This window comes from Lates calcarifer, linkage group LG3, assembly GCF_001640805.2.
Source record: "Lates calcarifer isolate ASB-BC8 linkage group LG3, TLL_Latcal_v3, whole genome shotgun sequence".
NCBI lineage: Eukaryota > Metazoa > Chordata > Actinopteri > Centropomidae > Lates > Lates calcarifer.
The window spans coordinates 6,972,722-6,992,646 of NC_066835.1; the positions used below are offsets into that span (position 1 = coordinate 6,972,722).

At 41.5% G+C, this 19,925-nt stretch overlaps 1 protein-coding gene across 1 annotated transcript in view; it reads left to right on the forward strand.

Annotated features, from left to right (window-relative positions):
* Positions 1-19,925, forward strand: part of csmd2 (CUB and Sushi multiple domains 2) — a 223,016-nt gene that overhangs the window by 196,974 nt on the left and 6,117 nt on the right. The window contains 16 exon segments of the mRNA XM_018701481.2: positions 37-210; positions 1,398-1,580; positions 4,862-5,038; positions 6,861-7,040; positions 7,258-7,431; positions 7,625-7,798; positions 9,360-9,433; positions 10,059-10,115; positions 10,117-10,171; positions 10,447-10,626; positions 12,107-12,172; positions 12,921-13,082; positions 14,734-14,846; positions 15,512-15,599; positions 18,591-18,723; positions 19,532-19,709. Of these exon segments, the coding sequence (XP_018556997.2) occupies positions 37-210; positions 1,398-1,580; positions 4,862-5,038; positions 6,861-7,040; positions 7,258-7,431; positions 7,625-7,798; positions 9,360-9,433; positions 10,059-10,115; positions 10,117-10,171; positions 10,447-10,626; positions 12,107-12,172; positions 12,921-13,082; positions 14,734-14,846; positions 15,512-15,599; positions 18,591-18,723; positions 19,532-19,691 (2,150 nt within the window). The 3' untranslated portion in view covers positions 19,692-19,709.

The following is a 19,925-nucleotide window of genomic DNA, read 5'->3' on the forward strand; positions in this document are numbered from 1 at the left end:
TTCTCTTTCTCTCATCTCTTCGCTCTGATTGGACAGTGGTGCTGTGTGACCGCCCCAGCATGCCACCGTACGCCCAGATCTCAGGCGACCGTCGGACAGTAGGCTCAGTCATCCGGTACAGCTGCATCGGCCAGCGCACCATCATCGGCAACACGACGCGAATGTGCCAGCTGGACGGCCAGTGGAGCGGCTCACCACCACACTGCTCTGGTACAGGAAACTACACCCAGATTGACTGACTGACAGTTTGGAACAATAAAACTGAAAATAACCATATTTTGGGATGTAGATACTTGATGCTTGATTTGAACAAACAACATTAGTTTGTTAATATTTGGAGCTATGTACTATGAGGCCCATCTTCTCTTCCTCTCCTTCGCATTTCTGCCTCTAACACTTGATTAATCCAGTTGTAATATCACCACCCAGTCATATTGATGCCCTCGTAATGCCAGGCCAACAAATAAAGAGTTTGGGTGTCAGCTGTTAGCAGTTAATGAGTGAAGTAGGTGGACCAAAGATGGAGCTGCCTGTCTGCTCCACAGGCCTCAAGGGCAAAGAGAATGTCCTCCATAAAACTGCTTTAATCTACTCATATTAGACTGAGGAACAGGGATGCCCACACCTCAGCTGGGTTATGAAGTACCATAAAGACATCAGCCCACATACTTCCTCTCCCCTCAGAGCGATTCGCTCCAGGACCCCTAGTGTACCTAATATACATGCGAGAGGCCATGGAGGGGGGTATCCAGACATGCAAACGCACATCCACAAATACAAACACATTCGCAAAGATGTGACAGAGACACAAACCAGTGCACACACACACACCCATAAGCCATGTGACAATAAAATATCATGCTGACAGTTTAATGTCACAATTCATGACACTCATATATTTCCTGGGGATTGCTAGTGTTCTTTCAACGGGCAATAAACACAACCTTTTTATAAAGATTTGCCTGACTTTCTTAGCTTAGCTCTATTAAAGTGATGTTGACCAGCTCCTTGTAAAAGAAGGAGAAAGAGCAGTACACAGCAGTACTAAATGGTTAGTGATTGTATTAAATCTAAGGACATGGCATTATGTAGCCAGGTGCAAAAAATATATCTGGCCAATGAATCATATTGCACATTTTTTTCATGTTGAACAAACAGATATAATGAAACTTAATGTATTTGTAGGGGAGTATTATTTTCCTGTTGGGTGGCAATCGGGGAGTCACATCATCATTGGGTTTTAATAGGAAAGCATCACTCGTGGAGAGTACCTTTCTAATGTGTGCCCTCCACAGGAGGGATAGTCAAAAATATGAGTTATTTTTCTTGCTACATTTGTCACATTTATAAACATATACTCTATATGTATTAATATATCTTCTTTTTCATGTTTCTAGGGGAGTCTGCCGGGCTGTGTGGAGATCCAGGTGTTCCTGTGCACGGCATTCGTCTGGGCGAGGAGTTTACAGTGGGCAGTGTTGTCCGCTTTAGCTGTGAGCCCGGCTATATGCTGAAGGGTTCGCCAGAGAGAACCTGTCTGGCCAATGGGACCTGGCTGGGAACTCAACCTGAGTGTCATGGTAAGGAATATGTACAGTGTGTGCTTGTGTTTGTTTTTTGTTTTTGTTTTTGTTTTTCTTTCTTGTCTGGCAAACATAGACTGAAGGTTAGTGCTAGTGGTGGTAGAAATCCTGCTGCACTAACAGCAGGATCACACTGCTCAGCATTTACAGGGAAGTTTTTACAAAAGTGCTCAGAAGGAGAGTCTGACAAGTTGTCAGAGTTGGGGTTTCAGGAGGATAAATATGGATTTTGGCCTTGTCGCTTCACCCCTCACCATCACAGAGATGCTGGAGGGGAACATGAACATGTCCTCTGGTGGTAGCTGTGGGAGTATGAGGTACTGAAAATATTTGTTCCCAGTTATTTTGTCCTTACTTAACCTAAGCAACAGCCTTGTGCGCAAACTTCTGCTAAGTTGAGTGCATTCACAGTGTGTGTTGCACTCCAGAAATCCTGTGGATTATCAGTGATTCTGTTTGTGATTTTTATAGATGGAGTCCTAAGGTTGCTCCACCAAGTAAAGAACTGTATAAATGCTGGGGTCTTGTGAGGTGACGGCAAGATAAGATCAATAAGGCGGATTGGTGTGGCATCCACCAATTTGTGATGAAGAGGGAGCAGAGCTCTAAAGTAAAGCTTTCAGTTTAGCAGTCAATTTAAGTTCCAGCTCTTACTTGTGGCTACGAACATTACCAAGGGAGTAAAACCCCTTCGAGACAGGGTGAGCATCTTCATCTCTGGACACAGAGGAGAGTGCTTGAAGTAGAACAGATGCTCCTTGCCTTCCCCTTTGTACACTGGATGGACATGTCCAACTGGAGACCCTGCAGCAGACCCAGAAGACTATGGAGAGACAACATACAGTGTCCCATCTGGCCAGGGAATGGCTTGTGATTCCTTCTGAGGAGCTGGAGGACATCACTTGGGGAAAATCATGCGTGCGCTGCTGATTAAAGAGACCAGTAATGAATGAACACAATATCTGACCATGTAGTACCACGTAATACAAGGCCAGCTTGATAGTTATGAAGTTGAACCTGATGTTCACTGAACTTCTAATGAAATACTATATATATATAAGACGTCTACATTTCATTTAGTTTCTTTTCAGTAACTTGTATTTCTTTAAAGCAGTCTTTTCTTTTGTCCGTCCTTTTTGTTCCTTTTCTTCCTCATTTGCACAGAAGTTTGTTGAATTACTCCCACTGCATTAGTTTTACAAACCTTTGTATGCAGAGATGGTAATTTCAGGGGTAATAGACACCCAAATAATTTCCTCGATTAGAGTTAATTGTGGCCTTAGTGAATGTTTGAGAATGTGGGCACTTTACTAATGAGTATTTATATTTCCTCATCTCTGCATTTTTATGTCTTTTCAGAGCTACTGTAGCTGATCTCAACAAATCCCACCACTGAACCACATATTTTGAGCTTTTCTTCACCCAGAGATTGTGGTTAATACTGTAGTCACAGTCACTGATTATGTAATCAGATGCTGCCTTTTGAAACTGAATGAAAGACACGTCGCAAATGTTCATGTGTTTTGCCTGCATTTGCAAAAATGTGAAACAGTGATTAGACAAGAAGAAAATGTTTTCTCTATTGATAAAACAACATCTTTTTTTTTTTTTTTGTCCTTGTGCAACATTGCATTCATTCTGTTGTTAACCCCTGAAAAAGCTGACTCCGAATATGTAGTGTGCAACCGATCGATTTGGCCCTACGCTATCCGATATTACTGCTGAGAGAGGACAAAGACATTACAGACAATCTAAGAACTAGAGGACATTTCTCCTTTTTCTACTGTCAAATAACTTGTGTGCAGCAGAAAAAGATAAAAGAGAAAGAGGCTGTTAAGGATGTTCTCAAGAGGCGGTATTGTACAAACAACTTAGTTAGAAGTGTTTGAATTCAGCCTGATTACAGTATAATCAAGTCAATTACTGTCAATAGTATGCATAGTTTATTTTCGCTGTGTCCTTGCAGCTGTTTGAGGAATTCAGCTTACAGTTGGTTGCCTGTCAGAGTTGTGTTTCTTTTTTCCATTTTTCTCTCATATTGAGTCAAGGTACACTGCATGAACAGCAGGGAAAGTTAGTTCCAAGGGTTTTTACTCATCACCCAGCAACACTAAAATGATGAAAACCATCCATAAACTTTGCTGCAGTTTTACACCTTCTAGCTGGCAAGTTCTACCATCTAGTTATATCTACGGGTTATATTGTCTTATTTCTTCCCTGCCCTTTTTCTTACTTTCTGTGAACACAGGGCCCCTTTTTCTCTCCTCGTCATTGTATACGGTGTGTTATTTCGAGAGCCTTCATCCTTTCTCCCAGGCTGTTTTCACTTGTGCTCTTAACACCTCCTGCACACACATGCATGCACACAGGCAAATAACCCCCTCCTCCCACACCACCACCCACCTCTGTCCCTCGCCTCACTCAGTCTCACTCCCTCTGTGCTGTGTGTGTATGTGTGTGTGTGTGTGTGGGTGGTATGCCTACTAGCCGAGGTTGCCCACCTGTTCTCAGTTGGCACAGACTTCAAGGGCCAGGCCACATCTGGTCATTATGGGAGGGCGATGCCCACGGGGGTCTGAGGGCCCAGGGGCAAGTTGGAGACTGTAATGAACAGAACCACCACTGGCAGCCGGACAGACACCAAGGGATTTTCTGAGCAAAGGATGTGTCCATCAAAGCAGAGTTACTTATGAAGTAGAGACACAGGGGAAGATGATGAGGGTGGACGGAACAGAGAGAAAGGGAAAACAAACCAAGTGTGGACACGACACATGAAAGAGAGTAAAAGGGATGTAGTAGAACTACATTTGTTCAGTCCCAAATTATTCCCCATAGAATATGAAATATCTTTGTTACTGGTTGATTGCCTTCAGGTATCACTGAATAGAAGTTATGCATGAGTTTAACCAACTTTATTTACTGCTACATTGCTGGGTACAAAATGTAATTACATTCAGGTTGGTGGGTGGACAGGTTTAATCAAGGCTTAAGTGGATGGAAAAAAGCAGTACAATTGGAAGAGAGTAAGGGTAAGGAGAATTTCTCGTCTGTAATTCAGACTTTGGCCTCTGATCTTTCCGAAAATGCTCAGACGAAGAAAAGTCTGCAATGGCAAAGTGTCAACACTCCTTAACCCCTACCCTTCTCCTCAGTCCCCCCACACACACACACTCACATTATACAGTACACTCACACTTGCACCTCTGAATCTAATCTGTAAATGAACAGTACCTAATCCTTTCCTGCTGTCATCTCTTTTTTTTCCCTCCCATTTTCAGTGATCTCCTGCGGAAACCCGGGAACTCCAAGGAATGCCCAGATCCTGATCCACGACGGCCTGACGTTTTCCAGATCCATCACTTACGCTTGCAGGGAGGGCTATTATTCTACTGGCCTGCTCACCCGACACTGCACCGTGAACGGGACCTGGACCGGGAACATGCCCGAGTGCTCAGGTAATTAACAGCTCTAACAGAGGAAGAGCCCTAAGTGTATCTACAGCTAGCTCTTATCTTTTTGTCCATATTTAAATGGAAATTCGTGCTTCAGTAGAGAATGCTTTCCTGTTTCTCTCAGCTTATACACACTTCTGAGTTGCCTATCTCTTGGCCTTTCAATCTTATGTAGCGCAACAGTAGTTTACACTGTGCATTTAATTTAATAGTTGAAATACCAGCAGGATAAAGAACCTTGTAGAAAAGAGAAATGCAAGTTGAATAGGTAATATTATGTGAGATATGTAATATCATGCAAGAAATGCAGGGGAATATGGGAGTCATGCAACAGCAGATGTCTATTAACAATGAATATGATTCCCTGGATCAGTAGGAGGACACTGGTTCGTGGTATGGTCCACTCAAATGGCACAGGTCTGACTGACAGCTCTTTATCATCTTGTTTCACAAAAGACACGCAGCTGCTGTACAGAGCCAAGAGACCCTGGAAAATAGAGGTCGCTGAGAGAACCAGTTTTTTCTGAATGGAGGGGATAAACCCTAAGAAGCACCATAATAGATCTCAAAACTCAGTAATCCAAAGGAGTGAGAGGGTACGTGTTGACACACTTCAGTAGAACACCTTCAGTGAGAGAGAGCGACATGTGAATAAGAGCAGTTTTAGTTCAGTGATTTCTAATGAACTGGAAAAAAATCTTTATGTTAGAGAAGAAGTCTCCTCTTCATTTTAGCTGTAACTTACTTAGTGCAGGTGAAATTTACTCTCACATACAAATTTTATTTAGAATCTCCAGTATCATGCACAGAAGCAGTATGTGTTTGCCAATCTAACGATATTGTTACACAAGAGGAGAAGTTATCTCAGTCTATCTCAGTCCTGTAGGTATTGTTACAGGGTAGGTAGATATTGCGACTGCAAGCAGCACATTTACCAGCCCATTGGGACATATAAGTGCTTGCTCAGTCAAAGGGACACACTATGCCTCCAAGAGGCCCAGTTTTCTCACCCTACTGGGAATTTTTTTGCTGGAATGCTGGTCATATGCATTTAATAATGCATTTTTGTCCCAAGGAAACTCTGCGCAAGTTGTGTCCTCCTGTGCCCTGGATTTTCCTCACAGCAGCGATGACTGAGCCACGATGTTGCTGAGTCACACAGTGGAATTCTCACTGTTGTTACTCAATCACACTGTTTTCCCCCCGTAGGATGCAAAAGTGTAATCAAGGAGAAATATGGTTCATTTTGGGAGCCTGAGGGAGCTACTGTAGAGGGATACCCATCACAAGATTTAGTCTCTCTGCATCTTAAAAGCTCCAAACTGTGGGCAATCAAAACACAAGGACACTTCTTTCAGATAGAAAACATTAAATCACACCATGGACGATTGTGATTGAAAAGTCTGTATATTTTTAAGCACACTGTACCGTATATTCGGTATAAATATATCATCCAAAAGTGGCTGTCCACAAATGAATGCAGTGCTAATTGCCTGTGAAGACACGTTGCTTATTAGATTGTTAAGTTTTGTTGGTGAGGTGAACTGCTCAGGTCAAGTGCATATAACAGTTCATTAATTTTGAGGCACTGTCCAATGTGCAGTTTTAAATAGTTTGTTTACTTGTTTGTATTTCATCCCAAGTGTGAGACATTGATTTCCTGCTTTACAGAGTATAGTCGTAAGTAAAACAAATTAACTCATCAAATAATATGACTCCAACATGACAAGCTTCTTCTGTCCTTGTCTTCAACTACGTCTGCTGGCACCGTCAAGTCATATTCAGCGATTTAATTTGTTCTCACTTGTTCTTACTTTTTCACCAGTGATCAACTGCGGTGACCCTGGAGTGCCAGCCAATGGGGTGAGGTTAGGGAATGATTTCACCTACAACCACACAGTCAGTTTCCAGTGTTCTCCAGGTTTCACCATGGACGCCGACCGGGCCTCCACTCTCATCTGCACCAAAGACCGCACATGGAATGGCACCAAACCACACTGTAAAGGTAAAGTTGTGGAGGGTGTACATTGTGGATGACAGTAGGGTGGTGAGATAAATCTAGATGATATAGGCTACACGAAAGGAAGTGATTGTGGAAGGATGGAGCAAATAGATGGTAAAGATACTGTTATTGTTCCCATTACACTAATACTGACTACGACTGGAATGTATCACATCATTAAATATAATATGAATTCATGTTCCTGTCTTGTCTCTTGCAGCGATCGTATGTGGTCCACCACCCACCATCCCCAATGGGCAGGTCGTCGGTACAGACTTCATCTGGGGTTCCAGCATCAGCTACTCCTGCAACCAAGGTTACCAGCTGTCCCTTCCCACTGTGTTAACATGCCAGGGCAGCGGCAACTGGAGTGGGGAGAAACCACAGTGTTTCCGTAAGTGGAACCATGCTGGCATGCCGAATTACATTACATGTCACTGATTTGTCTCTGACATTGATTTGCCCTAGTTTGCAGACCTACAGTATTGTGACAGTTCATCCTTTCCCCCTTGGAAAGAACTGAATTAATGCACAACATGGTTCACTTTACCACATTTCTCTCTTTCCTCCGTCCTTTATCTCTGCAGCTGTGTTCTGTGGAGACCCGGGGATGCCAGCCCAGGGGAGGAGAGAGGACCGAGGATTCACCTACCTCTCCTCTGTCTCCTTCTCCTGCTACCCTCCTCTTGTCCTGGTGGGCTCTACCAGGAGATATTGCCAGTATGATGGCACTTGGAGTGGAACGCAGCCCTCTTGCATAGGTAACTCACTAGTTTGTTCCTCCATTTATGATAAGTCTAACATACTGAAAAAGTTAGAATGCAATATTGAGTGTATTAATCAAAGCAACAACATACAAAACAGGTCATGGTGGCTGCTGGCATTATTGTGCATGGCCTGTGGCGGAGCATAGAGTATTGTATGTAATTATTTTTATACAACGCTAGTATTAGTGTGGGAGATGCCACCCACTGCCTTGCTTACATTTTGCCTCCTAATGTTCTCTCTTGCATTTTGCAATCAACGAAATAATCCATGCAAAAGCCATTTAACCTTTCTAACAAGCTTATATTGATTCTGTTTTTCAATTCTGATCTCTGTAATTAATTAGAACAGCCAGAACCTTTTTCCACCAGTTTCAGAATGACTGCGGAATCTGGCAATGCAAGGAAGCACAAGGGGCCAGTTTCACCAAATTTGCAACATGGAAGCTATGATTGCAAACATGAGACCAATCAAAACTTGACGCTGCTATGTTTTTGAATTGCATGTAAGCATTGTTTGCTATACACTTTTGTGAATCTGGCTCCAGTATCAAATTTCATACTTTTTGTCTCAACCCTTTGCCACTAAAAATATTGTTAATGTTAAAATATCCTTAACCTAGAAAGCATAATACAATTTTCATGAGTGCTGAAGCACTAAATAATAAAATAAAATGTATTGTTCCAACCCTTAGGTCCACTGTGATATTTGAACTTAAAGTAGGAAGCTGTAAAATATGCTCACATGCAAACCTTTGACCCGATAATAGTTAGTTTAAAAATGAATTCATTATAGCCATGGGTCACCAATAATTCCACTACCCATGCATCATTTATCAGGCAGTTTGTTTAGCCACTGATGAAAAACCATAGTGCCTGACATGTGGGAAAGGTTAAACTAAGATTTAGTAAGATTTAATCAATTAAAAATAGAGACTGTGTTGTGCATGTACATTCTGCAGCCACTGCTGAAACTGCTCAACTCCTTGATTTATCGATGAGCGCACTGAGACTGACTGAAACCCCTTGAGAAATGACAAATGTTATGTTTGGACCCTATAGCCTTGGCAATAATGGTATGATGTTATATTTATATTTATTCACGATTAGGATTTTGAACCTTTCTTGATCGCCTTAAGACACTGTAGGCTGCAAACAATCAACTTTGGGGTGGTGAATATAATGCATTTGTTGTTGTTGTTGAGAAAAATGATGTGATGATTATCAGAGTGTGTGGACTTAATAAGGCCTGAGTCTTCATTCACTGTCATTAAAGTGCTTTGAGCAGAGATTGAGGGTGGGTCCAGATCACTATAAGACTTTGTAGGATTTGTGATAGTCAGTGCATGCATATTTTTGCTCATGTGTGTACATGTGGAGTGTGTTCATGATGACACCAGAATTGTGAAAATTTCCCACGCAGTGTCTCCAGTGTGATATATATATATATATATATATATATATATCGTGGGTGACATGTATATTAAATGGGACTTGGCTTTAACACATGAGTTGTTATTAAAGAATTGTTGCGTGTATGTGTTTGTGTGTGTTTCAGATCCCACTCACACTACCTGTGGAGACCCTGGCACTCCTCTTTTTGGAAATCAGAACAATAGTCAAGGCTACCAGGTGTGAATATATGACCTCACAGGAAATTGAATTCATATAGTGAACAAAAATCTAATTAATACCTGAAAGTGTTTTTTTTTTTTTAACCTATGTACTGCAATGTGTATTACCTTCCTTTATTATTGTACCTTACACTTTCCACATTATAAACTGCATGACAACCTTAAAATTGTTATAATATATAATCTTTCTTCTGCTAACATAAAGAACTTTTCTTCTTCTCAGCTCATTAAGTTATTTTCCATACAGAATTTCATAGGAAGACTCTTCATGTTTTATGATGGGCAAGGTTATACTGTACTTATTACCTACATTGAATGATCATACTTCATTCAGATATGCATTAGCAGTAGCATTATTAGTTTCATCAGCCATAATTATAGTTAATTACAAATCAGTGTTTCAATTTCAAGTTTAAAACTGATGATGGCTGAATTCTATTCAGCTGCAACAGCATTATTTAGTTTCTCTGATAAATAGGTAACAAATACTTACCACTGTAATAACAAACCACAAAAAATGATCATTGAACTGCCACTTGTGTGCTCAAAATAAGTCTGCTTGCACTATGTATGTTCATTGTCCAAATCCACATCCTCACATCTTCCTATGTGTTCTCTTACAGATCAGCAGCACTGTATTCTTCAGCTGTAGAAAGGGCTACTTACTGCAGGGCTCCAATTTCTCGCACTTGTCTGCCCAACCTCACATGGAGTGGTTTTCAGCCTGAGTGCATTGGTAAGCACACTGTCTTCTTACATTGTAAAAACATACATATAGTTGAGTGGGAAATATCACCTTGTCACCTCGTCTACATATCCCACAACTCCTCCTCTGCACATTTTTCCACTTCTTCTCTTTTATCGCATTTTCTCTTTCTTGTCTGTCGCTCCACTGATCCCTCTCCCCCGCTTATCTCCTCATCCCAACTTTAACCTGTTTTCCTAAAACCCCTCACTCCTCTTCTTTGGGCTCTTTAATCGCTCTTCCCTCTCTTTCTCTCTCCTCCCCAGCCCACCACTGCAGCCAACCAGAGCTGCCAGCCCAGTCTGATGTGAGAGCCATCGAGCTGCCATCCCTTGGCTACACACTGATCTATACATGTCAGCCCGGCTTTTACTTGGCCGGAGGATCAGAGCATAGGACCTGCAGGTCCGATGGGAGCTGGACAGGAAAACCACCTCTCTGTGCAGGTATAACACATGGTTACATTACCTCAATAAGGGGACATTGAGAAATACTTGATATTAATTATTCAAAGATATGGACACACATGTAACCCTTTTTGCTTTTGATGCTGCTCAATTTCTACAATATTATTTACACGACTGCCCACACATAGACCGTGTGGGAACACCAACATATACACAGCCACAAACAGGCACATATATACATTCACCAATCCTCATAAGACTACAGAATTGTGCACATGGCCACCCAGTTTCCCAGGGAAGCACACCGATGTATTTCACATTTAAACCACTTCACCTCTTATTTATAATGTGCAGTTTCCATTAGCAGCGTCTGTTGAAACCAATAGGAAACTGTAGTGGTGCGGGATCCAGTGGTGACTCAGGTTGGGAAATTGGGGATTCGGCTAATGTTGATGAATAGCTCTGTTAACACTTGCTTATTCTCAGACACATGCCAGGGTAGGATGGCCCATCCATCACACAATTACACTGCATGGAATTACACACACACATACACAGCGTCAAACGCACACACAAGCGTTGAAACATTAACAAGGGTGCAAAACCTGATTAGACCAATGCATCCCATTGATTAGGTTAGCAGAAGTACCCCTTATAAATGGTGTGGCAGTGTTAACAAGGTCTAGCAGACAAATAGACTGCCATTAAGACACCCCTAAGCATTGGCCTAAATACATATAGGAAAAAAATAGAGTCATCGACACACAATTATCTAGGCTAGACAAATGCTAATGGCTTAAAGAGAAAGGCGTACTGGAGGGGGATTTCCATGTGATGGATTCCATGCCAAGCTGTTGCTGAAATATAGAGGGTGATGGGTATTTTTAAGGCCATGCCATTAAGAGTGAAGGCAAGAGAGAGAACTGGCCTTAGCACATACAGGATATTAACAGCGCCTGTGGGCTCAGTGATGGAAGGGCAGCTCAAAAGACTGGCAGCTAATAAAGTCAAAGGCTGGAGGAGTGTGTGTGTATATGTCTGCTTGTTTGTGTCTGTATACATCATAAACTACCATCAGTGTACCTGTCTGTGTGTGCAGTTGTGTATAAAACCCTCCTTGCTCTGTTTGTCTGTGTGGGTGTATGTTTACTACTATGGTGTAGACCTGGGGCCCCATGTGAGTACTAAGGCATTATTAAAGTGCTTCCCTTGAAGCTGCAAAACTGTGTCTCTAACTTAGCTGTAGTCCTGCAGGGCCACCCAGGCTGCTCTTTGACGCATGAGTCAAGTCCTGTCGCAGGCAGCCCCTCATTCTGATCACCACAGGGGGTTATTTGGCATGGAAATAGACAGGAAGTGCTGATGGTGACATCCTTTTACTGCAGTTACCTCAGAGCTGTTCCTGTTCAAAGTGAAAGTTTAATCTTTTCCCCTTCCCCCCTTTCCTGAGGCAGACACGGTACCTGTTTTATTGTATTTATTTATTCTTATGTTAATTATGTGTTCTTGTACTCTCCAGCTGATAATCGCCCAAGTGGTAAGAGCCCTGTGGGGACAGTGCAGGAGCCACCTTCCAAATTACCAGGTAATATTCAAATGTTACTTTAGAAGAGTTTAATATCACTAAAGTTTCCATTTCAGTATGTGTCAGAATAATAAAATCTCTCTGCTATCTAGAGTACTTATCTTGTGTCACTGATTCATTCCTTCTCCTCAGCAAAAATGTGTATGTAGAATAACTTAGCAAATCATTTGACATCCCTGGTGTAGTCGATCATAGCTTAGTACTAAAATCAGCACCAAAAAATATTTAAATACTGGGAATCAGTTCGATCTGTGTCTGTGGGTCCTTAAAGGTGCTATATGTACGTTTTTGCTATCGCTGCATAGCCAATGTGAGTGTTGCAAGTTCAGCGTCAAACTTCACCCTTAACAGCTTACCAAAGAGCTGTCTCCAGCAGTGCAAAGAAATGTTTATTTTACCTCTATTTCTACCACTTAATTTCTTCAACTGAAGTTAGCATACTAGCCACCTAGCCCTGACTCGTCCCATCTCATGATACCACTTTGTGATTGTCACTGTACTGTCTAGTCTGCCCTACATCCCACATGACAGGCCAGAATTGCTTGTAAACTCATCAATGGCTAGTAAATAGCTGTTAATGCTAACAATGGCTATGTAATGATAGCAAAAACATACATATAGCACCTTTAAAGAAAAAAGATATCATTTATCATATTGGTAAAAGTAGAAGGAAATTGCAAAAAATAACCTCTCTCCCTCCTCTATCCTTACTCTTTGCCTTCTGTCATGTGCCCCTGCCTTCCTTCAGTCCCTGGTGGTGTATTTGCTAAGAACTCTCTGTGGAGGGGATCCTATGAATACCTGGGGAAGAAGCAGCCGGCCATGCTCAGCATCACTGCCTTTGAACCCTTTAGCAACCGGGTTAATGGGACACTCATCGACCACAGCGGAGTGGAACTCAAACTTGCTGGTTGGTTATTTAATCAACAGAAGTCACAGTCCACACCATCCACCCCCACCCACCACACACACACACACACACACACACACACACACACACACACACAGAAACACACACCCTCTATGACTCTTCAGTTTTCCTTTTGACATCATTCACTTATAGTGAAAGACTCTATAATAATTATGTCAGACAAATTCAAGTGAGGACAAGGAGCAAGACACTAATGTGGTCCCTGCATGGAGTATATCATTGCTGCCGTTACAGAACAGCAGAGATTTTATTTTTTTTCCCCCGTGGTATAATCACTGTGCAGCTGTGATCATTAACACACAAATTTGCATCAGTAATGACTTGGACTCTTCACTCCTCTGTACCTGGGTGCTATCAATCTTCATCATGGTGTAGTAAAAATTTGTTTCTACAGCTACAAACTGAGTGCCATGCTCTCCAATGAAAGTAATGTTGCTGATTCAGACTCAGAGATTGCTGTGTAAAAAAAAAAACTAGCTAAGTTTCTTTATTATAAAATTTAACATTAGGTATGATTATTGAAATGAAATTAAAAACACATCGGTGAATCATTCCCATATACACCGCCGTCCTGTAAATACTCTATAGTGAACCCAAAGCTACACCTGAAAGCAGTCCCCAGCAAATGCAGACGTGTGTTCAAGTCTTTACTTGTCTTCTGTAACAGTCACTCACTAGCAAAGTGCTACTGAAGTGAGCAAACAGGAGGAAGCTGTGATGTGTAAATGTGAAATGCAATGTTTGCCCTTAGATTTGTAATTATGTACATTGCTACTAAAGGTGAAGTTGTATTTGCGCTTCAGTCAAGTCAGCAGTTAATCACAAGGAAGGAGTCAACATAACATGATCAGAGGATAAGTCAGATTTAACTTTCGAATGCCCAGTGAACAAGTGTCACATATAGTTGCATGCAAAAGTTTGGGCGCCCCTGAGCTTTTAAAAAGGTAAGGTTTCCTTGTGCTTACACCTCCATGTAGGCCTTGTTTGTGCATCAGTGCTGCTCAGCAGAACAGCACATCCATACTCCTGTGTCAGATGAACAGATGGGTTTTGCTTTACTTTTCTGCCCAGCAAATGTGCAGTTTTATCTGAAAGGTTACTTGGTCTTGCACAGTTTCCCTTAACTACTATATCTTAATGACATTCCAGACAATGGAAACTTCAAGCTGGAAGTGCTTTGATATCTTTTTATAGCCTCCAATACTTAGTAGACATCAATCAGCTTCATTTACAGATCCTCTGTCAGCTGCTTAGAGGAGCCTGTGGTTGTTGAGTGTTACCGCAAGTTTTTAAGAGTCTGAGAATTTATCACAGCTGGAAATGTCATCAGCTGACAAATCCTAGTGACAATTCTTGACCTGCCTTACAGGTCCTAATGAGCCAGTTAAGGTCTAATGATTTAATGAAATTAAGTAATTCAGTGAAGAGTGAGTCAAACCCTTCCAACTTTAAGCCACAGGCAAAACAAAGGGTATCTTAAAATGCTTTTAGTTCACAGCCATCGTCTTTCATGATGTGAAATCAGCAGAATATGTTATTTTCCCAACTGTATCTACATCAAATAACCATTTTTAGGCAGTCTCAGTTTGGCTGTTGCCCCAGTTTAACCGTGAACCTGTTTTTCTTGAAGGTACATATAAGAGGGAGGAGGCTCAGCTGCTGCTGCAGGTCCACCAGATCAGAGGGCCCGTGGAGATCTTTGTCAACAAGTTCAAAATAGACAACTGGGCCCTAGACGGACATGTAAGTTCAAGTTCAGGGTCAGGTTCAATACAACACCTCTCTTTGTAAGAGCAAAGATGTTACATCGCCCTCACACACAAATGCGCACCTATATTGTGAAATATGCACAAGCACACATGCACACTAACCTTGTCACTCTGGGGAGATGGAGGGCCCACCGAGGTTTTCTCTTTAATTAAAATGTCAGTTAAATCATTGCCTGGTAATCAGGACTCGACAGACCCCCACCTCCCTCCACTCCTCTCTCCTGTATTATCCCCCAACCTCAGGCACCTCTAATGCACACACACTCCAGATATCATTTAAAAAAAAAAAACAGGCCACAGCATATATATGTGTGCCACTGCGTATGCCTGTGTATACACATTTCACCAGATGCACAGGCCATGAGTGTTTACGCACAAGCTTGTCTTGTGCAAAGTGGAGCATTACTCTTTAGTAACAGGCCCGTGTGTGTGTGCAGCGTGGCCAAGCATGTTTATGTTTGTGCTCTTGAGCAGAAAAACGTCATATTAAATGTCAGCCATAAGAGCGGCTCTCAGCTCCTTTGACATGATATTTCATTTTCTGCATGCACCAGCTGCTGACACTTTGATGATACGCTCTTTTGTAAAGCCTGGATGTGACACATAAAGTGTCTGTCTTCCATTCCTCTCTCTCCCTAGGTGTCCTACATCTCCTCATCCAACTCCTTTGTGTACCAGGGATTTGTCAAAGGAAAAGGCTTTGGCCAATTTGGTCTCCAGAGACTGGGTGAGTGAGCTGTCCATTTGGTTATAAAAACCACCGTGACCAACCGGTCTCCTAGGTAAAAGCTGTATGCCTGTGTGCTTTCTATCAATGAAATATTTCACTTTAAATATACCGCATGTAGTGTTCTTAAGCAGAGTGCTTTCACAGCACGTTATTCGCTGTGTTGGATTTGTCAGTCATTTCCCTTACAAATGTAAAAACACATCTGGAGAATGTGACTGTAAATCCAGCATAAAGAGGCAAACACAGTTCACAAACATAATTAATAGTCAGAGAACGACACACATATGCACACATAACACAGCCAGGCAGAATCTTTCCTGAGAGAGTTTGTGGGTTGGCACATCATGCAACCCTACATCATGCAGTTTTGATACAGTAAATATCATATATTCGTCACCTACTTTTTATTCTTTGATTCCTTTATAGCAGCTTCAGCTATGCTGTCAGAGGTACAGAACACTTTTTCAAAAAGCTGCAGCTATCCATATATTCTGCTTCATGTTTGTGACCTAGAAATCCCACCCACGTGATCCTCCACCCTGTGATTTTTTTTATTTATTTATTTTTTGCTACAGTATGTGTACAGAAAATCCTTACATCCTGACTCCATGGATCTAGATGGCTGTGGCTGTTACGTGTGCGTGTGTAGGACTTTTATTCCCCCATTTTCCCCATGGTTTAAGGCTCTGCAACAGCAAACACTCCCCACTCTTCTGTGTGAACTTAACAAGGTGCACATGGAAGAGAAAAACAGAAGATATAAGGTTCAATCGATGTGTGTTGATGTGACTACTTAGTGCCCCAGATGCTGTTCAGTGCAGCAAGCAAGTCTCAGTTTATGCGGTACATGGACCTAAACCTTAACAACAGCACTGGGTATTCATTACCCACTAGCTAACTTTATTGGCTTCCTACAAGATTAATGAAGTGTAAGTCCTGATCATATATGTCATATATAAATGTGCATGTTGGCCAAACTTACGTTTTCCACACTGAGCATCATGTGGGGCATTGAGCTGTCACTCAAATTCATTAGCCAATGGGGACACACCCCCCCACTCATGTGAGAGTTTTGTGTCAGAACTACAAACAAAAAGTCAAAAATGAGAGAGCTGGCAGCATAGCCGCAAAGCCGACACAAGAATAAATGTCTAATCAGTGAGAAAGAAACAGAGGGAACTGTAAACAAAAGCATATGTTCAAAGTGAAAAAAGTAAAGGAACAATAGTTTACACAATTATATCAATCATTTATTTGCAAATGACTGTTCTAAGTTTTACTTTTGAGATGATATTTTTTGCTTCAGTGAGCTTTATTCTTTCTCAAATTCTTTATTTGTTTAATATTTAATTTGTTTGATTATATTGAGACAAATCTGATTCCATATATGGTACATTATGCATCAACAAAGAAAACACATTAATTAACCCATGTAAAACATGAAAATCAGCAAAAAAAAAAAAATGTCATAATGTACCGAGAGATAGGAAACATTTTTGGACATTAAACATCACGTCTTTTCCAACTTCCAACCATCAATTGTAGACTTTTTAATGAATCTCCATAAAATTAACTTAATCTCAGCACTAAAGTCACCATCAGTACATCAGTTGTGGTTAATTAAAAAGCTCTTTATTCATTTTCCATGTAGATGCAACCTCTCCCTGTGGCACACTGTGTTCAGAAAAGGAAGATGTGCAGCGAGAAAAAACTGTGTTTATGACATATGTGACTAAAGTTACATTTGAAATACAGCTGAAAGTCTCTACATCGCAAGTCCTTGCTCCTTCATGTGACATTAATGTACATTGTGTAATCCATGTAAAACAGTTAAGTAGGAAGTGTGGCTCCTTTTGCTGGTTTTTTTTTTTTTTTTTTTGGCCGATGCTAGTGATAGTGACAGGTTTCACAGGAATTCAGCAGCTTTTAAAAAAGCAAGGCACAGGTTGGAGTGGCTTTCATATTGACTGCAAGACAGATTGAAGAGCAGATGTGTAGGTGAAAACACAGATCCAACAGGAGCATGAATTTGAAATTGAGCACAAAGGTGTGCAGTGTTAACATAGATTAAGTGTGTGTAAGAATGGGAAAAGCTGTGTGAAAATAAAGAAAACGGATGTGAAAACATGCTGTAATAAGAAAGGTACTTGAACAGCAGGTGCAGAACCCTCTCCCCCCTTGCTGTCTCCCCTCAACACAACACACTGATTATTATTAATACTCAGGACTGGGGCTAATGCCAGAGTAGTCATGTGTATGTGTGTTTAAGTGTGTTATGGGAAAAACGGGTGCGAGTCCGGGAGGTGGTGTTGGACGTCTTGGAAATAATCTGACTCAATTTGTCGACGTTTTGGTGTTTTGTTTTAACTCAGTGGTGGTGTAACTGCGAGCACAGTTTGCCTGCGTAAGTGTGTTTGTGCATCTGTTTGTGTGCTCCAGCTCATCCGGTGGGGGGTTGATTGGCAAACACCACAGAACCCACTAATTGAATTCCTTCTTGTTTGTCACTCGTCCTTTATTGGAGCTTTTTTGGCATTCGGTGGCAAACAGGTGGGCTGTCACTCCTCCGCTGTTGCTGTTGCAGACACACACCTCCATAAATTAGGGAATGAATCTGAAATGAGTTAATAGCTGTCGGCCTTTGATGTCAGTAATTAAGAGTCATTGTTAGGATAATGGAATTTGACGTTCCCAGGGGGGGGAATGAAAATAAAGCATAGAAATGAACATGAAAAACTCACTTGTCTGCAAATGGAATGTTCCTGGAAGCTCTCTTCAGCCATTGCAATTCATTTTATTTCACTGTTTCTCCGTTCTTAAACCTTTGTCAGGTCAAGTTCTTGGCAGAAGATTGAGAGGATCATGTTCTGTTCTTTATTTTAATTGTGGTATTTATAGGGTCAGATAATAATATCTGCTACTGAAGTCATTTTCTACTCTAAGCGATGTTGACGTAACGGCATGATGTCTTGCCTCTTTTTCTTCCAGAGAGTTTAGATCAAAGCAGAGACAACCCTGGCTACAACTTTGCCTCCAACAGCAGTTCAGTGGCAGCAGCCATCCTAGTGCCTTTTATAGCCATGATCATTGCAGGCTTCGCTCTGTACCTCTACAAACACAGGTAAGGCTCACATTGTTGATTCATTTCACACTGCTACATCATCTGCAAGCAACATTATGAGATTACACACTGATACTGGCAGTTCAGAAATCCTGCCTAAATTGGAAGTGTTTTTATGTTACAACTCTGCCAAGTGAGGTGTTTATTTTTTTAGATAAGAACCTTACTTTTGTTTAATTTCATTTGAAAAATATTTTTTGCATTCACCCTGTAAAATACATTAACTTGATTTTTTTCAATCTAAAAATCATTTTGATAGAGGAGCTCCTCTACCTGGACAGAAAAATAACTGGTTTATCACAGTCAGGCAAGTTGAAGTTGAAATAGTAGAAGTAGTAATGAATGAAAAGGTCTGTCAGTGTCTAAGCTTCCTGTGTGCAATCCTCACAGTGCTGGTGTAACAATTAAAGGAGCTTTATGTAAATCTTGTTCTGTTTCCAGTTGTTCACCTCTTTTCTTCCACTGAAGTTAGCATGCTAACCAGCTAGCCCTGGCCCAGCCAGCCCATCTCGTCATCTTCCAATAGAAGCTCACTGCAGTGTGTCTGCATTGAAGCAGTAGCGCTGCTCAGGGGGCCTATTCTAGCCTCTAGTATTGTAAACATGACAATGGCTGAAGCTCTTGGCAAGTGACCATCATCCTTTCCCAGCAAGAAATTACGTGCAGCAGTGGACAAAACTCACGTATAGCCTCTTAGAAGCAAAGCCAAATGCATATTGTGTATGTCTTTGCTGTGTATTAGAATATACTGTCCACCCCTAATGTGAACACAACTCATAGGTTATTATATTGATTCATGACATTTCAGAAGAAGACCCAAAGTCCCCTTCAATGGTTACGTGGGCCATGAGAACACCAATGGACGAGCTACATTCGAGAACCCTATGTATGACCGCAACATCCAACCCACTGACATCATGGCCAGTGAGACAGAGTTCACAGTCAGCACAGTGTGCACAGCTGTATAGCAACTGCTTCCTCCAGAGGTAAGAATCAGGCATCACTGGGGTCATCAGGCTATATGATACAGTAAGAACTTGGATCTTAAGGCGTGCTTAGATCCTGATTTCTCTGAAAATTATCACCTTGTGGCTCGCCTGAGCTAATCACACACCCAAGGCATCAAAACTGCTGAAGCAACAAGACACAGATGCTCAGAACCTTTTGCACAGTCCCTCAAGAATTTTCTGCAGATAGAAAAT